This window comes from Lytechinus pictus, chromosome 5, assembly GCF_037042905.1.
Source record: "Lytechinus pictus isolate F3 Inbred chromosome 5, Lp3.0, whole genome shotgun sequence".
Taxonomy (NCBI): domain Eukaryota; kingdom Metazoa; phylum Echinodermata; class Echinoidea; order Temnopleuroida; family Toxopneustidae; genus Lytechinus; species Lytechinus pictus.
The window spans coordinates 48877705-48898097 of record NC_087249.1 but is presented as its reverse complement, the minus strand read 5'-3'; the positions used below and the strand labels follow the sequence as shown (position 1 = coordinate 48898097).

The 20393-nt window shown below is 37.7% G+C and overlaps 1 protein-coding gene across 1 annotated transcript in view; it reads left to right on the top strand.

The window, feature by feature from the left end:
• The first annotated feature begins 873 nt into the window (after positions 1-873).
• The window catches only part of LOC129261319 (uncharacterized), a 98321-nt gene continuing 78801 nt past the window's right edge, over positions 874-20393 (top strand). Inside the window, exons 1-3 of the mRNA XM_054899384.2 lie at positions 874-961; positions 1488-1621; positions 18476-18635. Of these exons, the coding sequence (XP_054755359.2) occupies positions 874-961; positions 1488-1621; positions 18476-18635 (382 nt within the window). The remainder of the gene's footprint in view (positions 962-1487; positions 1622-18475; positions 18636-20393) is intronic.

Here is a 20393-nt window from a genome sequence, read left to right as displayed (position 1 = left end):
ATTCTCCATTCAAAAAATGAAAAGAAACAAATAACAAATGCAGAACTCCACACCAAGCCAGCGTCAACTCGATCACTTCGCCCACTCGATTTGATGTCTTCTTGAATATTTTGAACTACCCATCAACAATGGTCATCATCATGCAAGTCAAGGCACTCTACAGATCGGCCTCGTCCATGGGCAAACCAACAACGTCGTTTATTTTCTTCATCATCTTCATTACAGCTTGTCATTAGTATTCATGGGTTTCCGTCAATTTCTTATCACCCTTCGAACCAAAGATGATTATGAGCCTAGACGCCCTGTCACCTTGCACGCAGTAATATTGTACATCCTTCGTAATTAAAATGTATTCATATTTTCTAGAATAAGAGATTGACATTCACCCATTTCAGTTTGACCAGTTTGATTACATGAATGGAAAATAAGGATATTAGACATGTACCTGAACGTCTGCTGTATAATTTGTTTGAATTTCAATAAATACAACTTTAGTAACACTTGTGTTATAGCATCTCCTTACAAGCATAACTCGAATATCTTGGGATGCAGACACTGATATAATGGGGGGTATCATGAAAAGCGGTGCAGTTTTTTACCTTATGTCCAGGGAATGTTTGTTCATGGAGGCATTAGAGTGGTACTTGGGGTGCAGAATAGCCCCATGTTCAGAGTCTAGACCTATATGTGCATTTCCTGTCGGAAGATACAAGAGAGAGAATGGGCGTGGTGGAGAGGGGTGGAGCTGTCTGGTGAGGTACACCTGTCGGATTGTGTCTTGAGATTAGGAATGCTCGAGGTGAATAGAGGGGTAAGGTATTACCTCTTAACTGCGGGATTTTTTTTACCTGTGGATGCCTTACATATCGTATGATGTGTCCTATTAAGAAGAGAGGAGTGGGTATGGGTGGAGCTAGTCTGTTGGTGGACATGGTGGATGCTTGGCCTGAAATTTCATCAGGTATACCTGCCGGATGATGCCTTAAAATTAGGAATGCTCGAGATGAGAAGATGGGCAAGGGTTAATAACCTCTTTACCTGGGAGTATTGACCTATATTTGCATCCCCTTTTGCACGATTGGTAAGAGAGGGTTAGAGATGGTAGGAGCGGGTATGGTGAGGGGTTGCATTGAGGGGGATATATCAAGTTTACCTGTCGGATGATGTCGTATATGAGGAATGAACGAGGTGAGGAGAGGGTTAGTGGATGATACCTCTTGACCAGGGAGTGTTGACCTATATGGATGCGTTACATGTCGTATGATATGTCCTGTTGATAAGAGAGGGGTGAAAATTGGTGGAGCTAATCTGGTGAGGGGTGCATGGCAAAAGTGTAACTGTCGGATGATGTCATACATGTCATAAGATTGGGAATGATCGAGGTGAGGATAGGGGATTTTACCTCTTGACCAGGGAGGATTGACCAAGGAGCAATGACCACAGGGAGCATTGACCTATGTATGTATTACCTGTCGTATGATAATTAGAGAAGATAGAGATGGGTGGAGCTAGTCTAGCGAGCGTGGTGAGGGGTGCATGCATCCATGGCGGGGATGCGTTGGACATGTTCGGTAACCACGGTAACCTGTCGGATGATGTCATAGAATTGGGAATGGTCGAGGTGAGGAGAGGGGTAACGGATCTTACCTCTTGACCAGCATGACCAGGGAGGGTGAGTTAATCTAAGGATGCATTACCTGTCGTATGATGTGTCTAATCATGGACCTACTACTGATCTCAAGAGTTGGACCGTTCTTGGTGAAAGAGTGCAGGTGGATCCACGGAGTGTTGGCCATTACCGCATTACATGTCATGCCTGTCGGATGATATTAAAATTATTGATAAGAAAGGTGGTGGAGCGGTCAGTGGGAGGGGTGCAGTTTATACCTCTTTCCTAGGGATGCATTAATTGTTGGAGAGGGTGGAATGGAACGGGGGATGTTAATTGTTCTCCATATCCAGGAATGCCTCACCTGTCAGAGTGTAATCTTATTTTTTAAACCAATTGATAAATAAGAAAAAGGGTTATGTCGTCATGGGGAGGGGGTATTTTCATTATAACTCTTTTCTAGGGGTGCGTTTACCTGTCGGCTAATGAAAGGGGAGGCGGATCTCTTCGGAAAGCTCATGTCTAGGGAGTGTTACCCGTCGGAGAGGGGAGCCTGTGGTCGTGGGGAAGGGTGCAGGTTGTATTTCACGTCCAGGTATTCTATCGGATGGTGCCTCTTAGGATGGTTCCCAGCTGACATAAAGAATCGATATCGACATCGATGATATACACGACTATAGTCTCGTAGCGCAGACCTGAATGAAGACGTTCCTTCATTTTGTTGGATCCCTTAGGCTTCAATCCTTGTCATATCGTCAAGAATTCATATTACTTGGTATAATGTTGGTAGAAAATAACGATGACTTAATCATCATATTCTATGTCAAACGGTTATCTGAAGTATACCTCATTTCTTTTGCTATTCAATTGATCAATGTTAATATTTTTCAATATGACCATGTAAGCGCAGTTTAAAGAAACTATTTTTGTTTTTTAGGTCAGTGTTCAAAACTACCAGTGGTTAATCTGTGATATAAATCTGTGATAAAAACACTGTAATTCAACAGCGAATCCTGAATGAAAATTTTCAAAACGTAATCCCGAATGTGTTTGTTAGGGGCAGTCGTTAAAAGTAAGTTACTCTTTCAGCCGAATTCCATAAAAAAGATAATTATCCTGAAATCAAAAATATATAAAAAAATGTAGGTTTTTACCCATACATGAACACACTGAGAGCATTATCGTGTCCTTAAACATCATTCGGTCTGGGTTCATGTATATGTAGACACTATAGACATGATAGATATCGTTTATAGGGTCTTAACTAGTAAAGGAATTAAGATGCCGGTGTTAAGTATCTAAATCCTCTGGTATTAATGAGCAGTTAATCACCCTACCGGCTTCCCATACCTCCATCACCTCGCCCCTTGATGAGCTTGGTCCACATTCTTTAATCCCAATCAGCATGAATGAGATGCCATTTCTTCTTGACCCTCCTTCGTAGGAAGTAGTCCAGGATAGGCCCCATAGACAAGGGGTCGAACCTTGTTTTTTTAGATATACAATGTTTTTTTATGGTTTCTTGTCAATTCGAGGGTGCTGATTCCGAATCTGAATGATGCCACTCTTGTAACCTTGAGCATTTTCCGCAAATTGGCAAAATCCAATATGGCCGCCAAAATATGCAAATTACCCATGAAAATCATAAAATTGCCAACACATTAGCTATAAAATGCATGTAGTTGTTGTGCAGAAGTGAAATACCAATTGGAAAAGCGATATTTGACAAAATATTTATTTTATTGATATTCAAAATGGCCGCCATAACCCCTGTATACTTTATTATGTAGAATATGAATGGGGAAAATATTTGTTCAAACAAGAGCACTATTATTGCATGTGATTGTGACCTGCGAGTGGACTACTGTCTGAAAACATGACTATTAACAAAACTATGTCATTTGTATACTATCTAATGTGATAAATGCTGTATTATGATATTCAAAATGGCTGTCATAGACCCCTTATACTGTGTACAATATATAAAAGGGGACAAATAATTTTCACAACCTTTGAATTTGTTTGACTTTAAAATGCCAATAACTGCGAAATATTGGTGTAACACTGTCTGACAACAAGGATTTCTAACGAAACATATTTCCCGTGCAATTTCGGTAATTATGCTGCGTGTTGACATTCAAAATGGCTGCCATAGGCCCTATCTGTATTATGAACAAAGCGAATGAAGAAACTAATTTTCACAAGAGTAAAAACAATAAAATGAATGTAATTGTAATCTATACGAGTGAAATATTGTCTAAACACATGATTTCTGGCGAAACATATCATTTCATTTTTCATGCATGAGATAAATGCTGTATTGTAAAATTCAAAATGGCCCCTATGGGCCCTTACAGTATTATCTACAATGTAAATGGGGACAAATACTTTTGAAAGAATTAGGATTTGCCTGACTATGAAATCCATATAATTCTGTTGTATAAGGAAAATATTGTTTGAAAACGTGATTTTTTAAATGAAATATAACATTTCCTCTCCCATAGGTGATAAATACTGTATTTTGACTTTCAAAACGGCCGCACAAGCCCCTACAAATTCTGTAACATGCGTATAGGGAAACTAATCATCACCAGAATGAGAACCAAAAACGCACGTAACTATGTGATGTATAGGTAAAATTTGGTCTTGAACATGATTTCTGACTAAATACATCACATAATGGTTGAGAAGGTAATAAAGGCCTTACTTTGAAATTCAAAATTGCTGCCATAGCCCAAAGTAGTATGTACATTGTAACTGGGGACAGATAATTTTGACAAAATTTTTACTATGAAAATGGCTTAATTTTGATGTAAGTGTTAAGTATTATCTAAACCCAATGATTTCTAACGAAATATATCATAGCTTGTGTCATAAAGGTGATGAATGCAGCCTTTTAAAAATGAAAAATGGCCGCCATAGTCCCTTATCTTAATATGTAAAATTTGAATGGGGAAAGATAATTTCCACAAAGAAACATATTGCAGCCATTTTGAAATTTAAATATAGCATTTATCACCTAAATAACATAAGAAATGATCTATTTGGTTACAAAATCATATTTTCAGACGATATTTCACTCATACATGCAACACCATTTAGTCAAGCAAAGCCAAATTCTGTTAAAATAATATATTCCCATTCACAAAGTACATAATAGGCCTAACGTTAGGGCCTGTAGCGGCCATTTTGACTTTCAAAATACATTACTTATCACCTACCTGGCAGAATGAATGATATATCTTGTTAGGAATTATGTTTTCAGACAATATTTTACTCTTAAATCACAATTATATGCATGTTATGGTGCTGACTCATGTGAAAATTGGTTTCCCAGATCGATTGTACATAATACAGTCAATGTCTTTTGGCGGCCATTTTGAAAGTCAAAATACAATATTTAACACAAATATGAAACCCGAATAATATATTTCGTTGCAAATTATATTTGAAGACAGTATTCCACTAATTTACCACAAAAAAATACGTTTTAGTGCTCACCTTGTGATTGTTTTTGTCCTCTCTCACATCGTAGATCATAATTTTAGGGCCTTTGGCGGTCATATTAAATATCAAAATACAGGGTTTATCACATACATGGCATGTTAAATAATAAATTTCGTTAACAATAATGTTTTTAGTCAGTATTCCACTCGTTTATCTCAACAAAATGCATTTTAGTGCTCACTCTTGTGATTTTTTTGTGTCACCATTCACATTGTACATAATAGTGTTAGGGCTTTTGAAGACCATTTTGAATATCAAAATACAGGATTTATCACATAACTGACATAACAAATGATATATATCGTTAGCAATCATGTTTACAGACATTGCTTCACTCATAGATCATAATTACTTGCATTTCAGTGCTCAATTTTGTAAAAAATTATTTTCCCCATTCATATTGTACAGGGGTCTATTATGGCGGCCATTTTGATATCAAGAAAATAAATATTTTGACAAAAATCATTTTTTCAGATATTATTTCACTCCGGCAGCACAATTGCATGTACTTTAAAGCCAATGTGTGGACAATTTTATGATTTTCATGGGTAATTTGAATATTTTGGCGGCCATATTGGATTTTGCCAATTTGCAGAAAATGCTCAAGGTTACACGAGTGGCATCATTCAGATTCGGAATCAGCACCCTCGAATTGACAAGAAACCATCAAAAAACATTGTATATATAAAAAAAACAAGGTTCGACCCCTTCTATCCTGGACTAAAGTGGTCTTGGTTTACTAGGTCCATAATCCGACGAATGGTCCAGGTTTCCGATGTATGGAGGTCATGGCGTTGTAAAGATCTTAATAAGAATACTTGATGGATTCCAGGTGTTCTTTTAACATGACATTGAGGTTCCTTTTTTCAGTGGGAGTATTCAACTGAAGTCCCCCATTTGGACCATTCTGCGAAGATATCCGATATGCAATGTGGGCTCTTATACCTGGTATCAGTTGATACCAGAACTTTGAGAGATCGCAGTTATGACAGGATTCTGAAGTCTAACATGGTCAAGGATCCTTTATCAGGGAGAGTTACTGAACATCCGTTTGGACAATACTGCGAAGATATCCTACATTCAGTTTGGCTGATGGGAGAATTAGCTGGTATCAGTTGCAGCAGAACTGTCAGAGATCGAAGTTATGACAGAATTCTGAAGTCTAGGAGCTCATTTAACAAGTTCAAGTACCCTTTATCTGGGGAAGTATACTGAACATCCGTTTGAACAATATCCTACATTCAGTTCGGGCTCTTTTTGAAGAATTAGCTGATATCAGTTGTAGCAGATCTTTGAGAAATCGCAATAATGACGGACATCTTAGGTCTAGGAGCCCAATTAAGGCTCCTTTGTGGAAAGTAACTGAACCTTCGTTATTCAACAATATTCTATGATTTCCAACCTTCCATTTGGTTTCCTTTGAGAGCTCTCTAGATCTCATTTGAAGCAGTTTTGGGAGCAATTGAGATTTCTGTACGTGGTCTATCTCATTGTATGTGATGGCTTGAATGGATCTGCATAAGGATGTTGTTGGTAGGTTCCATTCTTTCTTCTTTTGCTTTTTATCCTTTATGCTGTGAAAACAATCATTCGTTATAATATAGAATAGTATAAAATTCATGTCAGTGTTTTTTTAATCTTTATTGTCAATCATTTCGTTGATGGGACATTATGCCACACTCGTCCATTCATCAACCCTTACTTTCTGGTGTTATTCCCCCTTTTCAGTCATTGTGGATTCAAAGAAATGGATCAAGACTGAGTGATGAAAAAAGACGCCATGATTATGATCATGATCACGGGGAGAGAGTTATAGTCATGATAGTTATGGTTTTACACAGTCACCGTATTTTATGAGATGAAGAAACATCCGTGTAAGTGACCTCATTTACTTGGTCAAAAGCATCTAAATTATCTTTTTGGACAAAATAAATGGCCGATGGGAATGTAGTATAGTAAAATTTTTCATTTTACCAGGTGTTGGGTAAACTTGGATTCTTGTTTCAATGTTTGTCAGTTTGGGTAAAATTATTTAAAAAAGAAAATGTCAGGTTAACACAATGCTATGCTATTTGTTTTCCTTTATCCTGGCCAATTTGGGACATAACGTATTTTCACTGGTTGTAAACGAGCCCGGGGACTTCGATATCATGAAATTTTGATTTATCATTGTTCGTGTTTTTTTTTACAGATATGTTCAGTTACCCGTACTATATACACACATAAAATGTTGGGCAACATACTGTCCACTGTGTTGGGTGATATATGTTGGTAAAAATATATATATACTCTGTGCAATTATTATCCAATTGAGCAAATTTATTATCCAATTAGTAGTTTTTATTTCCCAATTTGGACAGATTTTAACCAATAGTTGTGTGGACAGTATGTTTTTGCCCAACTATTTTAAGAGTGTTATGATCTTGATATGATCTTTGAAAATTAATCATTACCAGTGTTTACGTGTGGTTTTCCATGTAGTCATGTGCATCTGGAATTTGAACCATGGAACATAGATTGTGGATTGAAATAAAGGGGAAATTTGCATTGTGAATCAACAATTTGTTTAGACGACCTCATTAAATGCTATGGCATTTTTACACAATTGTACAATGTCTATGTTTTTTTTCTCTCGAATATTTACACTGTATGAATAGGGAGTTGGGAACTCCCTGCAGTGTTGTCCATGTGGTCGGGGGTATCAACTCACGTTGAGCGTGTTGAGGGTGGCAAACTGGCACTGGATGATTTCTTTTTATAATCCCTTGAAAGAAATGATATATCATCTAATAATATTGCCAGATGTTTACCCGACATATTACTACCGACAGCGTAGACAGACAGGTCTTTGAGTAGACGTTGGATGTTTCCATATCAAAATTAGTTTATTGAAGTGGTTTTGCTCTAGCAGTAAATGTCCATGCGCTAGTATGTTTTATCCCTATTCCCGCTTTCAGTTTGAGCATGTTTCTTTCTACCTCCATGGTTTGAGTCAGGTCTTTACTAGATTCGAACCAATAGCCTTTAAAACCTCTGTAAATTCGTAGTGGAAGTAGATTCTTCTGTTCGAATGCAGTAAGATTTTCACTGTCTGACTGTGTCTGTTATGTCTGTTGTATCTAGAAAAAGTGTCGGTGTTTTTGTAAAGTATGTTATAGTTTTTACCATGAACATGATGCATAACTCTTCATAACAGTACCAAGCAGGCCTATGGGGTAGTGTTTACCATGAACCAGTGTATAATAAATTATTTATATTTTATTACACTCTAAAAAAGAAGGTTTACCCAATATTGGGTAAAATGGGAACATGCATGTTGGTAAAAAGAAACCAAATATTTGGTAAATTTTTACGCAATGTTGCGTTGAAATTTTCCCTTAAAAAAATACGCATTTCGACCAATATGGGGTAAAAAAATATACCCAACAAACGTGCATGTTCCCTTTCTACGCAATATTGTGTAAAATTTACTCAGTGTTTTAGAGTGCACCGTATACTATGATGTGTAAAGTGTTAGCATGAATCGGTGTTACAAAGTTGACGAATCATGTCGGGAGTCTCGATAAATGATTTTTACCATGAACCATCGTATTCTTTATATCATATCACTCTGTATCATGATGTGCAGATCAGTGTGATAGCATGAATCTTGTTAAAGAGTTGACGGATTGTGTCGGGAGTCTCTCAATAAAGTTTTTTTTTTACGAGGGACCAGTGTATAATTCATAATATATCCCCCTGTATCATGGTGTGCGAGATGATAGCACGAGTCTTTGTTAAAAAGTTGACGAGTCATGTCGGGAATCTAAATACAATTTTCTTTCAACATTGACATCGAGATCAAATCCAGTGAACTACCCAATCGGGTGGAAACCATTCATGTTTTGTGATGTCTTCACTGGGTTATAAAATTGAACATGAGATGAATTTCTACGACCTACAAAACGAGCTTCTATTTTCGGGATATAGCAACAACTAGACAAGTGAACATTATATTTGGGAGCGAGATAGGCTTTTTGTGAACAAGATAAAGGTATATACCTGAATCTCAGTGTAATCATGGCAATATTATTAAGATGGGTTGTCCTCCAAGCAAATGTAGAAGTACATCCATTTTGGCTTGTAGAGGTATATTGTGGCTTAGTGGATACGTCTCTGGACCACAGGGTCCGGGGTTCAAATCCCACCGCAGCACTCGTGTTCTTTGGCAAGGCGTTTATCTACTTCTACAACTCCCCACCAAGGGATAGTGCATGTATTCCCGGTAGGAAGGAATTCCTTGATTGCTCGAGCGCCCGATCAGGGTAACAGTGCTAAATCCTAGGCAATAGCATGAATCGTTTCAAGAATTATAGAAGCGCTATATAAATGTTGCGTGCTTCCACAAAATAGCCTACACGACAAATTGTCCGAATCACCAATGTGCACTATCGTTAAGCAGCTCAGTCCATCATTCACATGGAAAGTTTGAATGGCTAGATAGATCGAAAGGCTCAATAATCGCTTTCTATGGCATTGGAAGTCGCATTTATGTTTTAAGCATGTTTTAAATGATGAAAACGATTTATCGATTTCCTCTCAACCACACTGTAGGCCCACACATAACCATTTTTTGTACCAGAAAATGATGTTTGGCTTTAATATGGCTTCAAGCTTTTGTAAACGATCATCTTCAAAAACCACACAGCCCACCAACCATGCCAATAAACTCAATTTCAAAAACCTTCTAATCTTTTCGGGAAAGAGCCAAATTATAAAGAACAAAATGACGCTGAGATGTTAGAATAATGTACAATGGGTGTCCCGTAGTGTGAGACCTATAGGGATAGAAGCACACCTGGATTTTGCTTTTCTTTTGACGAAAGCAAAGGCTTTGCCGACTCCATGACACTCCGACGTTGACGTTGATGCCTCAGTCACACTGGGAAACCGACACCCCTACCGACCAAAGCTATTGCGTTATTACCAATGAAAGATCATTGGTCAGTTTGGAGTCGGTTTCGTTGGGGGGACTGAAGCATAAAGGTGATGGTTTTGACACAGCCACTGCATGTGAGTAATATTCTTTCTATTCGAAAATGGGAATTTCGGAACGATGTTTTTTTTTTATTGGTGTGACACTTTAGATTTAATGAAATTAATCAAAATCAAATTGGTATAAGATAGTAAGCATTTGCGCACTATAATCTCGTTAACTATAGCATTTTGTGTTGTAAACTTATCGAATTGTACGTTCGATGTACATGATGTGGTATATTATTTTTTCTTTTATTTAAACAATCGCTGTTCAGTGGCTTTTTCATGTTAGAAACCAAGAGAAAATTGAAAACGAAATTAAATGTGAGTCCTTATTCACTATTATGGTTTATATCTTGGGGAGTAAATGATTTTGTTTTATATTCTATAGAATAGTATACTAGGCCGAATCTATACGCGAAAAGAAGAAATATTATTCGCGGAAAATTTGTATCGAGGTGGTCGAGTTACTAGGTCTTGCGCCCTCTGTATGTAAACCAATTATAGTGGCATTGTGTAATTATCACCATTTTAAAGATTAGTGGTGTATGATATATAGTTCACGTCAAGAGGACTTCCCTTGATATTATTCGGGTTCAATGTACACAAAATGAATACCATAAATGAGGGGGGGGGGGGGGGCACCCCAGACCTTTTTTTAAATCAACGATTCTTTCTTTGGAGTAAAAAATAGACAGAAAAGACAAAACAGATAAAACAGAGGGGGCGGGCAAACGAAGCCCAGCTACCCGTGCTATTTTTGGTTTTGTTATTTTTTTAACGTTTCGCCTTGGTTAGTTGAGCAAAGCGGCAGAAAAACTGTGCAAACAATTCACCAAACTCCAAACTGAAAAAGCCGATCTCTTTCTTCTGCCGCACGCGGTAGGAACGAGCTAGACAACAATGTCATTTTTATTTTTATTTTTTTTACTATGGTTTCGGGAAAAAAATAAAGGGGAATTTCGTCACGCGATTTCTTTTACCCAAATTTTGTCTTTTTGATGACGGATTATCAATAATGTGGTTGTGAAGGTTATAGCGGCATGTAGTTGAAACATGCTGCGTTTTATTCACTATCATTGCAGGCATAATGCGATACATTTCTGTCATAAAGTATTTTTTCATTTTTCATCATTTTCATGTTTCCTTATCGAGTTATTTTTTTGCATATTACCAAAGAGCTTCGATATACTAAATCAACGTATTGAAGACATACCCATCATGTCTGAAAATTTTATTGATTTATTTGTTTATTCATTTATATTTTATTCGTTTCTTTGGGACAGTGGAAATGGAGGGAGAGGCAGATAGGGGCCAAAAGGACAAAAGAGAACGAAGGGCAAATTCAAGATATATTATTTGGCTTAATCCATTGTCCCGAAAACGGGAAAAATATATCATTTTCGACTTTTGTTGAGATGGGGACATCTTTCACCCCCGCCCCCCCCCCCTCTCCCCTCCGTAGTTTATCCAAAGCGGTTCCCTTTCTACTCTACCTGAGTTCTTTGGGTATACAGCTTAACCCATGCAGAGCTTCATAATTCTACCTGAACACAAAAAGTTAATCCCTTCGTGTGGGATGAGCCCTAACCACCCACCATTTTGATGCCTTTGTTATAAAGCTTCAAAGACGATTGCCATTGGAAGAAAAAACAGTCCCCCAGCTTTTAGCTTAATCCATCACATTGAAAGTGTTTTTTTTTTTTCATTTTCATGATTTTGAACAGCGCGACTCCGATGGCGCTTGCCCAAACCCCGCCGCGCCTCTCAGCGCGCTCAGTAGGACACCAACTATAACCGGGGATGCCTTACTTAGACAAAAAGAAATGGTAGTAGTTATCATAATAAAATGATGAATCAATCATTATGCTTCAACCGGTCTTTATACCACGTCCCCTAAGGGATGAAATCTACACCTTCCATTTAGAAATATGAATTCAATCGTAAATTATAATTTTCACACATTGGATTTGGTATTTTTCCTACTAAACCACGTGAACACGAAAATGCCTATAATCTTTATATCAAACGGATCAATTGAATAGATTTTATTTACGTTTTATTTTGACGATTGATTTTGTATGCAAAACCATTAAAGCTTCAGTAAAGAAATTGAAAACGTCGAGGGAAAATCACAGCAAATCGTGGAGCGTTGTGGTCCAGTGGATTAGTCTCCGGACTTTGAAACGGAGGGTCGTGGGTTCGAATCCCAGCCATGGCGTAATTTCCTTCGGCAAGAAATTTATCCACATTGTGCTGCACTCAACCCAGGTGAGGTGAATGGGTACCTGGCAGGAATTTATTCCTTGAAATGCGTGTGCGCTGTAATCTGAGTAATTACGGCAGCCAAGCTACAGCTGGGGTAATAATATCCAAGTCCTTTGGAAGCGCATAGAGACATTATTTTGTGATATGCGCTATACAAGAACTGTTTATAATAATAATAATAATCACAGCAAATCTAAAAAAAATCCCAGCAAATAAATGAAAATATATGAAAAGCTAAAACGAATTCTTTTGAATAGTCATTTATGCCCCCCCCATTCCCTCATCCCAATAATAAAACATTTGTTTTAAAGGATATAAAAATTGATAATTTCTGTCTCTATAATATTTGAAAAAAATGACTTCACATAATACTGCATTATTGGAATGAACTTGTATTTTTAAACATGTTTTTTTTTCTCTTTTTTTTTAAAGGAAAGGGAAAAAAGCGTTCATTTATATTTTCCGGTTATTTTTCAGTTATGAGATTACTTAAAACCTTTGTTTTTCTTTAAAACATTTTTCTAAGAGTGTGAATAATTAACAAGTGTTTCTGTCTTTATGACTTTTGATATTATTTGTTTGGTTTAATCATGTAACAGGGCAAACTTTGTGGTATACAGAATTTGACTCTGGCACTTTATGGGGTATAATTCTCTGAAAATAGATAAGTAAGCCTTGAAAGGGGTGCAATTACTGACTGAATAGGAATATATAGATATACATTCTCTTTCAGTTTGTAAGCATTTGTTTGAGGACGGTGTTTGTGTATGTATATCATTTACCGAATACAATAGATCGGAATGTATGGAATGTCATGACAGTGTTTAATTTCATTGATTGAAGTCGTTGCCGTGTCGAGCGCCTCTGCAATTAATCGTTCAACAGGTGGTTTCGGATACATCTGTCATAATTTTTTATTCATTGTTTATTTTTATGACTGTTCTCGATGCGCAGTCGATGGTTATGATTATGATTGATATTTTGCATAGCACTTTGATGTGTATTTTAGATCTGTTAGCGTAACATTTGTTGCCAATTACCCTACTTGTGTTTTTCTATAATTTAGATTATGACACTTTGGTTTAAAACAGAATATTTGATTTATAAGGGTTATTAATATCTTATTAAATGTTAATGATGTATTATTTTGTTATTTCTATTTTCTCTCTATATTTGTTTCGTTCTATATGTTTTTATACTCATCCATCGATCCATGCATCCACCCATCTATCTATCTATCTATCTATATATTTATCTATCTACCTACCTACCTACCTACCTACATATCTATCTATCTATTTATCTATCAATCGACCTATATAATATCTATCTACCTACCTATTTATCGATCAATCACTATCTTCTTTTTTTTTCTATCTACAGGTACATGCTCTTATTTCATGTTTGTCTGTCCATGTTTCGTTAATTTCCTATCTCTCTTTTTTATCTTATTTTATTGTTGATATTTTGGAACTGTAATCGCCCATACTTCTGCCCTTCTTTCAGCCTTTTTATCTTTCTAACTCGGAACTGTCATATCCCAGTCCTGTATTTTTATCCGAAGTGTTTCTGACCATTCATCGCTTTTGTTGATCACGGTGCAAATTGTCTATTGCCGAAACATGAACAATATTTGCCCCCGATTCAATAGTACTTCGTGACCCAATAACAACCACTGCGTGAAATATATCTTCCTTGCATCTATACCGCGTGTATTGTCAAGGTCTGTTTAATACATTGTCATTTATAGTCCGAAGTCATCCCAAGTTTCTCTTAACCAATCAAAAAAAAAACTAAACAAGATCCAAATTCCATAGATGAGTTCTTCCTATTTAACAAAAACTCAAATTAATAGAAATTCGGGTTTATCAAAGCATATTTGATTCGTGTCGAAGCCAGCGTGGGGTTTTTGCGACTGAAAAGCAAAAACAAAATCGTGGCATATAGCGACCCTATACCTCGACATAGTTGGAAGCCGTTGAAATCCATCACAAACAACATATATAATAAATAATCACCTTGTCGTTTTGTTGTAATGTTGATTAACTGGTGTTGTGTTGGATACAATAGCTTTGAATGGTCGAAGTCTTGTGCGTGCTATAGCAAATTTTGCGTGTTCCATTTTCTATTTTACGTGTTTGTTTAATCCGATTCCCTTGAAAGCCAGTCACCTCTTATGTCTGAATTTTACTGACAGCTAATACGATTTCCAAAACGAAATATTTCTCGTTAACCTGTTGCGTGATGAATCTAAAAAGGTATGATTTCGTAGCAGGTGTGAAAAGTGAAGCTCTAATCTGTCTTTGACGCGCAAAAACTTTGCCGAAATTGTGCAACGTATCCCAATAGAGGGCGTAAAGCACGAACGTCCCGTAAACCACAATAAGCTGACAAAACTTGTTTAAAATTTCTCCTTCTCTCTCTGTCATGGTTCTTTTAAAATAAAGTTTTTCCCTCGGTCTTGTTCTTTTGTCTTCCGAACTAATAGACTCCTTAGAAAGTAATCTGAAATTTCTACAACCTTTTTTTTTGGTTTCTTCGTTTTATTTTTTATTTCTTCTTCTTCTACTCTTTTCTGTTTTTCGTAAGGTCTATTCGTTGACCACTCGAATATTTTTTTTCCGTTCAATCCTGTTATGAAACTCAGATTTTAAGGGTCCAACATTGTTATGTTTCCATTAGGCGTCATTCTTTCCACTATGGATAAGTTTATCTGGAGTTTATATGTATGAATGCCAATTGATGCGAAATCTTCAGAATAAAAAGTTCGAATCAGCTACTCTCACTCTAAATGTTATATGGACTACGATGACAGAGGGCGCAAGTACAAATGTATATTCGTTGACCTTCTCAAACCATGCTAACTGCCACTTAAAAGTAACTGATGATTAATTCTGGACTCATGGCACGTTTCTTTTGGAATTAAAGAATAGATTCGCATTGATGATCATAAAGGGAACAATTTTTAGAATCCGTACATGTGCTAGTTTTCGTATTCGAAAGGTTTACGCATGGGGACAGAGCAAATTAAAATTACATTGTGCTATTAAATTTGACACCATACACTTTCAGAAAGCAATCATATAGTTGTAAACTAGATAGAAAACGTGGTATGTTGCAAGTGCCGCCAATAATAAATCCGTATAAGTTTACATGTATTGTGGGAATGTTTATAATTATGTGTCTGCGTTACAAACAATTTCCTCGGCCCGTCGCTTTTGGATCCTGGAAAAATCTCGGTTGTTGAGAATTAAATGCCCTCAAGTGTGACAAGGGGAAAACAAAATATGGTAGACTTTCGACACTGTTAGATGAGGACGTGGGGAGCGCCTCCCCCCCCCCCATTATAAAAACCAATCGCCATCCGCAGTGGCGTACCGTGGGTCAAGGCATTAGGGGGGGCACCAGCAAAAATTTTGAGTCACTTAGTGAGCGCGCGAAGCGCTCTCAGTTGCCAGGTATACTGACCTAATAGAGACACTGATTTTAAGGACAATGCCATTGAACGGATATATGTATCTCACTGGAATAATGCGAGCGCGAAGCGCGAGCTGAAAATTTTGTATATATTGACCCCAAACAGGGAGATTTTAAGGACTATATTTTAGGAATCCAGTAAAAGTACACAAATCTCACCATAGTCATCTAATGCGAGTGCCAAGCGCTTGCTGAAGTTTGTTGCAATAACATCTAAACACATGAAGCACTTTTTTGTAGTCATTGTAATCATAATTATCATACGCATCTCACTTATCAAATATTGCGAGCGCGAAGCGCGAGCTGAAAATTTAGATAATTCAGACCAGAAGTGGGAGCATTCTAAGGCTTGCTTGTAGGAATTCAGACCATACGTATTTCACTAACCAATCGATGCGAGCGCGAAGCGCGAGCCGAAAATTTTTGATATTCAGATGAGAAAAAGGGACATTTTAAGGACTGATTTTAGGAATTCATGGAGGGCAGACATATCTCACCAATCCACTAATGCGAACGTAATCACGGACAGGAAATTTTTTTTTATTAAGACCTTAACATGGGGCAATCACTTTAAGGAGTCATGAAAAAGAAGCATATGTCACTACATTAAACAATAACTCGAAGTGCGAGGAAATATATTTGGTGTATATTAATGCGAGCACCAGGAACAATGAAGACATAGGCCCTGAGCAAATTATGTTTCATAAAGTTATGATAAAAATGTCTGTTATGTAATGTAACATAACATAATTATAATATAACATTATAATGAATAATAATGTCTTCTTTCCTACTACGGTTCTCTATTTTTCTCCCTCTTTTTCTCCTTTTCCTCGTTTTTTTTTTTTGGTCAGCCGATTGGGGGGGGGGGGGGGCACATGCCCCCCCATGCCCCCCCGTAGTTACGCCACTGGCCATCCGCTTTCCAAGGGGGAAAACAACACAAAAACACGGAAATGCGAAATAGAATATTTTTCAAGTATGCAAGGGAACCTGATACAGGGTATTACGAAAAATTCATTGAAATCTTGCTCATGATTTTTTTTAATTTATCGTTATATCGAAGGAGTAGAAGTGGTGTCTCTGCAACATATAGTCTGTCTGAGACCACCCACCCCCCCCCCCCCTTCACCATTTACCTTATCCCATAAAAGCCTATCATCCTGATCAACAAAAGTCGGGCATGATTATGAAAATAATACACTGCATGATGATACAGAATGTTTGTAATTAAACGCAGCACCTTGTCCCTGAAATGACAATAGCCTATTTAATTTCATCAATCAATGATGGCAGAATTGAGTAACATGAAACGCGAGAGGGCGTCCTCTTCTTTCAACAAGAAACTCCATGTATAGCAATAGAAACTCCCAATATTGAAACGTATTTTCTGCATTCCTGCCCTGAATAATGTATACCCTATAGGTTCGAATTATACTACTTTCTCCTTCGCCAAATTATTATCAAAATAATAATGAATTTATTACTTTCATGCCTCGACCGAATAAAATCGAATATCCCTGAAGTTTCTGGATTATGATACCGTTAACCGCATTGGGGTATTAGAACATTCTTTATACGTATGTCACAATGCGTCCCTAAAGTATAATCTAATATTATTTGCCTTGAACAAAGATTTAAGAACAGAGAGAGATTTAGTAAAATATACACTTTGATGACTCGGAATCACATTGTTCTGTTAGATGACTGCAAAGTTTGTAAGATGTTACGTTGAACAACTAAATCGGTTGGCCGCCATTTTGTATGTCAGTCCCGTTGTATGCTACATTTCTTTATGCGATACAGATCAGAAAGGGGTGCCAGATGCCTTTACTTTTCTCTCTCTTTCGTTCACTGGGAATTAGCAAGTGTCCTCAAGCACCCCCCCCCCCCTTTCCATCATTACACCAGTGATAATAGCTGTCCAGGGCCATACACAGTGGGGTCAGGGTAGTCTACAAATGTAGACCAACATCTGCAGTGTGTGTATCACAGCTGATTCAACGAGTCTGCATAGCAGACTAGGTCTACTGAGGCTGCAGATCTAAAATGGCTCGCTTCGCTCGCCCTTTCAGGCTGGTTTGCTTCGCAAACCAGCAGATCCCACCTCACGAGCCATTCAGAGTCTGCATAGCAGACTAGGGTCAGGGCAGGAGTCAGCCCCCTCCCTTCCCCCGAAAAACACTCTTATCTAATTTTCAGATTTTCACAGCAATGCATGAAGATGTGCACCAAATATTTCCATTTCGTCCTTGAAATGCATTGCCCGCTTCCCGAGAAAAAAAGCGAATGGTCTTGAAGACATACACTCCCCTCACCCCCACACATCACAAATCGCAAGCACTCTACACACAAAGCCCCATCCCATGTACATCTATAAAAAAGTGTCATGGTCTCTCCAACATACATTGATGCCGATTGTCATTTGACAAAAACATGCTACTTTAGCCTTTGTTGGATATGAGAAATTAAATTAAACTAAATAAATAAAATAATTTTATTTTGATAATATCATGTGTCGTCATCGTCGATCCCGTCACCACAATCCTCAAAGAACTCATCGTTGAGATATTTTTTTTCTTGATTTCTTTGTCCCAGGAGTCGAAGAAGCAACGATACCGTTTTGGTCTCATCATCGATGAACTCCACGGGGCCGAGACGTCGTCGTACAAAACGACCCTCATCGCCTTCATCAACTGCATCCTCATCGCCACCGACAGCGTCGAAGACCGCATCAGGATACGCAACGAGTTTGTCGGTAAGCAAAGAATTCCTCTTCAATCGTCTTTTTATCCTCTCGTATGATCTGCCAAGTAAACTGTCAAAACGCTTTCTACAAAAAGGGGCCCGAAACACAAACAAGTGGAATGCCTCTGGCCGTCTCACCTGCATCACGCGATTCAATATAGCAGCAGTGCTGATTTTGAAAACTACTATAACTCGCACAAGATGTTCAGTGATACTTGGTTACTCTTATTTCCACGTTTTATGAACTAGACCAATACACTTATAGAGATATAGTGGCAATTCAACAAATACCCCCAACGTGGCCAAAGTTCTTTGACCTTACATGACCTTTGACCTTGATCATGTGACCTGAAACTCGCACAGGATGTTCAGTGATACTTGATTACTATTATGTCCAAGTTTTATGAACTAGACCAACACACTTTCAAATTTATGGCTGTAATTCAACAAATACCCCAATTTGGCCAAAGTTCATTGACCCTAAATGACCTTTGAACTTGATCATGTGACCTGAAACTTGCACAGGATGTTCAGTAATATTTTATTACTATTATGTCCAAGTTTCATGAATCAGATCCATAAACTTTCAAAGTTATGATGGTAATTCAACAGATACCCCCAATTCGGCCAAAGTTCATTGACCCTAAATGACCTTTGACCTTGGTCATGTGACGTGAAACTCATGCAGGATGTTTAGTGATACTTGATTAACCTTATGTATAAGTTTCATGAACTAGGTCCATATATTTTCTAAGTTATGATGACATTTCAAAAACTTAACCTTAGGTTAAGATTTTGATGTTGATTCCCCCAACATGGTCTAAGTTCATTGACCCTAAATGACCTTTGACCTTGGTCATGTGACATGAAACTCAGGCAGGATGTTCAGTAATACTTGATTAACCTTATGGCCAAGTTTCATGAACTAGGTCCATATACTTTCTAAGTTATGCTGTCATTTCAAAAACTTAACCTCAGGTTAAGATTTGGTGTTGACGCCGCCGCCGCCGCCGCCGTCGCCGTCGGAAAAGCGGCGCCTATAGTCTCACTCTGCTATGCAGGTGAGACAAAAACTTAGCAATGATCGTAGAACATTTCTCTAGGACTGATTGCATTGACTACAATGTACAATCAATCGTGAAAATCAAGCGTACGATTAATCGTTTTCCTTTGTGTCACGGGGCCCGGGTATAGCAGGCATTGTTTAAATTTTAAACAAAGTACAGACTAATGGGAGGGACAGGTAATTGTAAAGAAAGGAAAGGCAAAAATGATTAACTGAGAAGAGAGGAGGTAGAGGGTGGGAGAGAGAGAGAGAGAAAAGGGGGTGTTAGGGGATAAATATGGAAGAAAATGGGGTGGATTGACGGGAAGATCAACCGAATTTAAAGGTGCCTTATCCACCCTATATCTAAATCCGCTTCCATGTCATTTTGGTTTGCCTATTACGTAGATACCGTTGTTACAATTAATGCTTGATGTCGTCAAGTGTTGGTATATCAAGACCCCCGGAATCTTATTTTCGTCACCCAAGTGAAACGCAAATCCACTTTTCGTCACCCTCCACCCAACTCCTGTTTTATCTCGTATGTCGATCGGTGTTCTACACCGAGAGGTCATTGCCATGGGCGCCGAAACACTTCCAATGGTCATCTCCTCGACGATGATATTGACCTGATTAGAATCTTTACTGTCACTTCAAACAATGTCTGTGTTTAGATAATTATTATCAGTCGACATTTTTTAGAAGATAAAGACCAAAATAAAA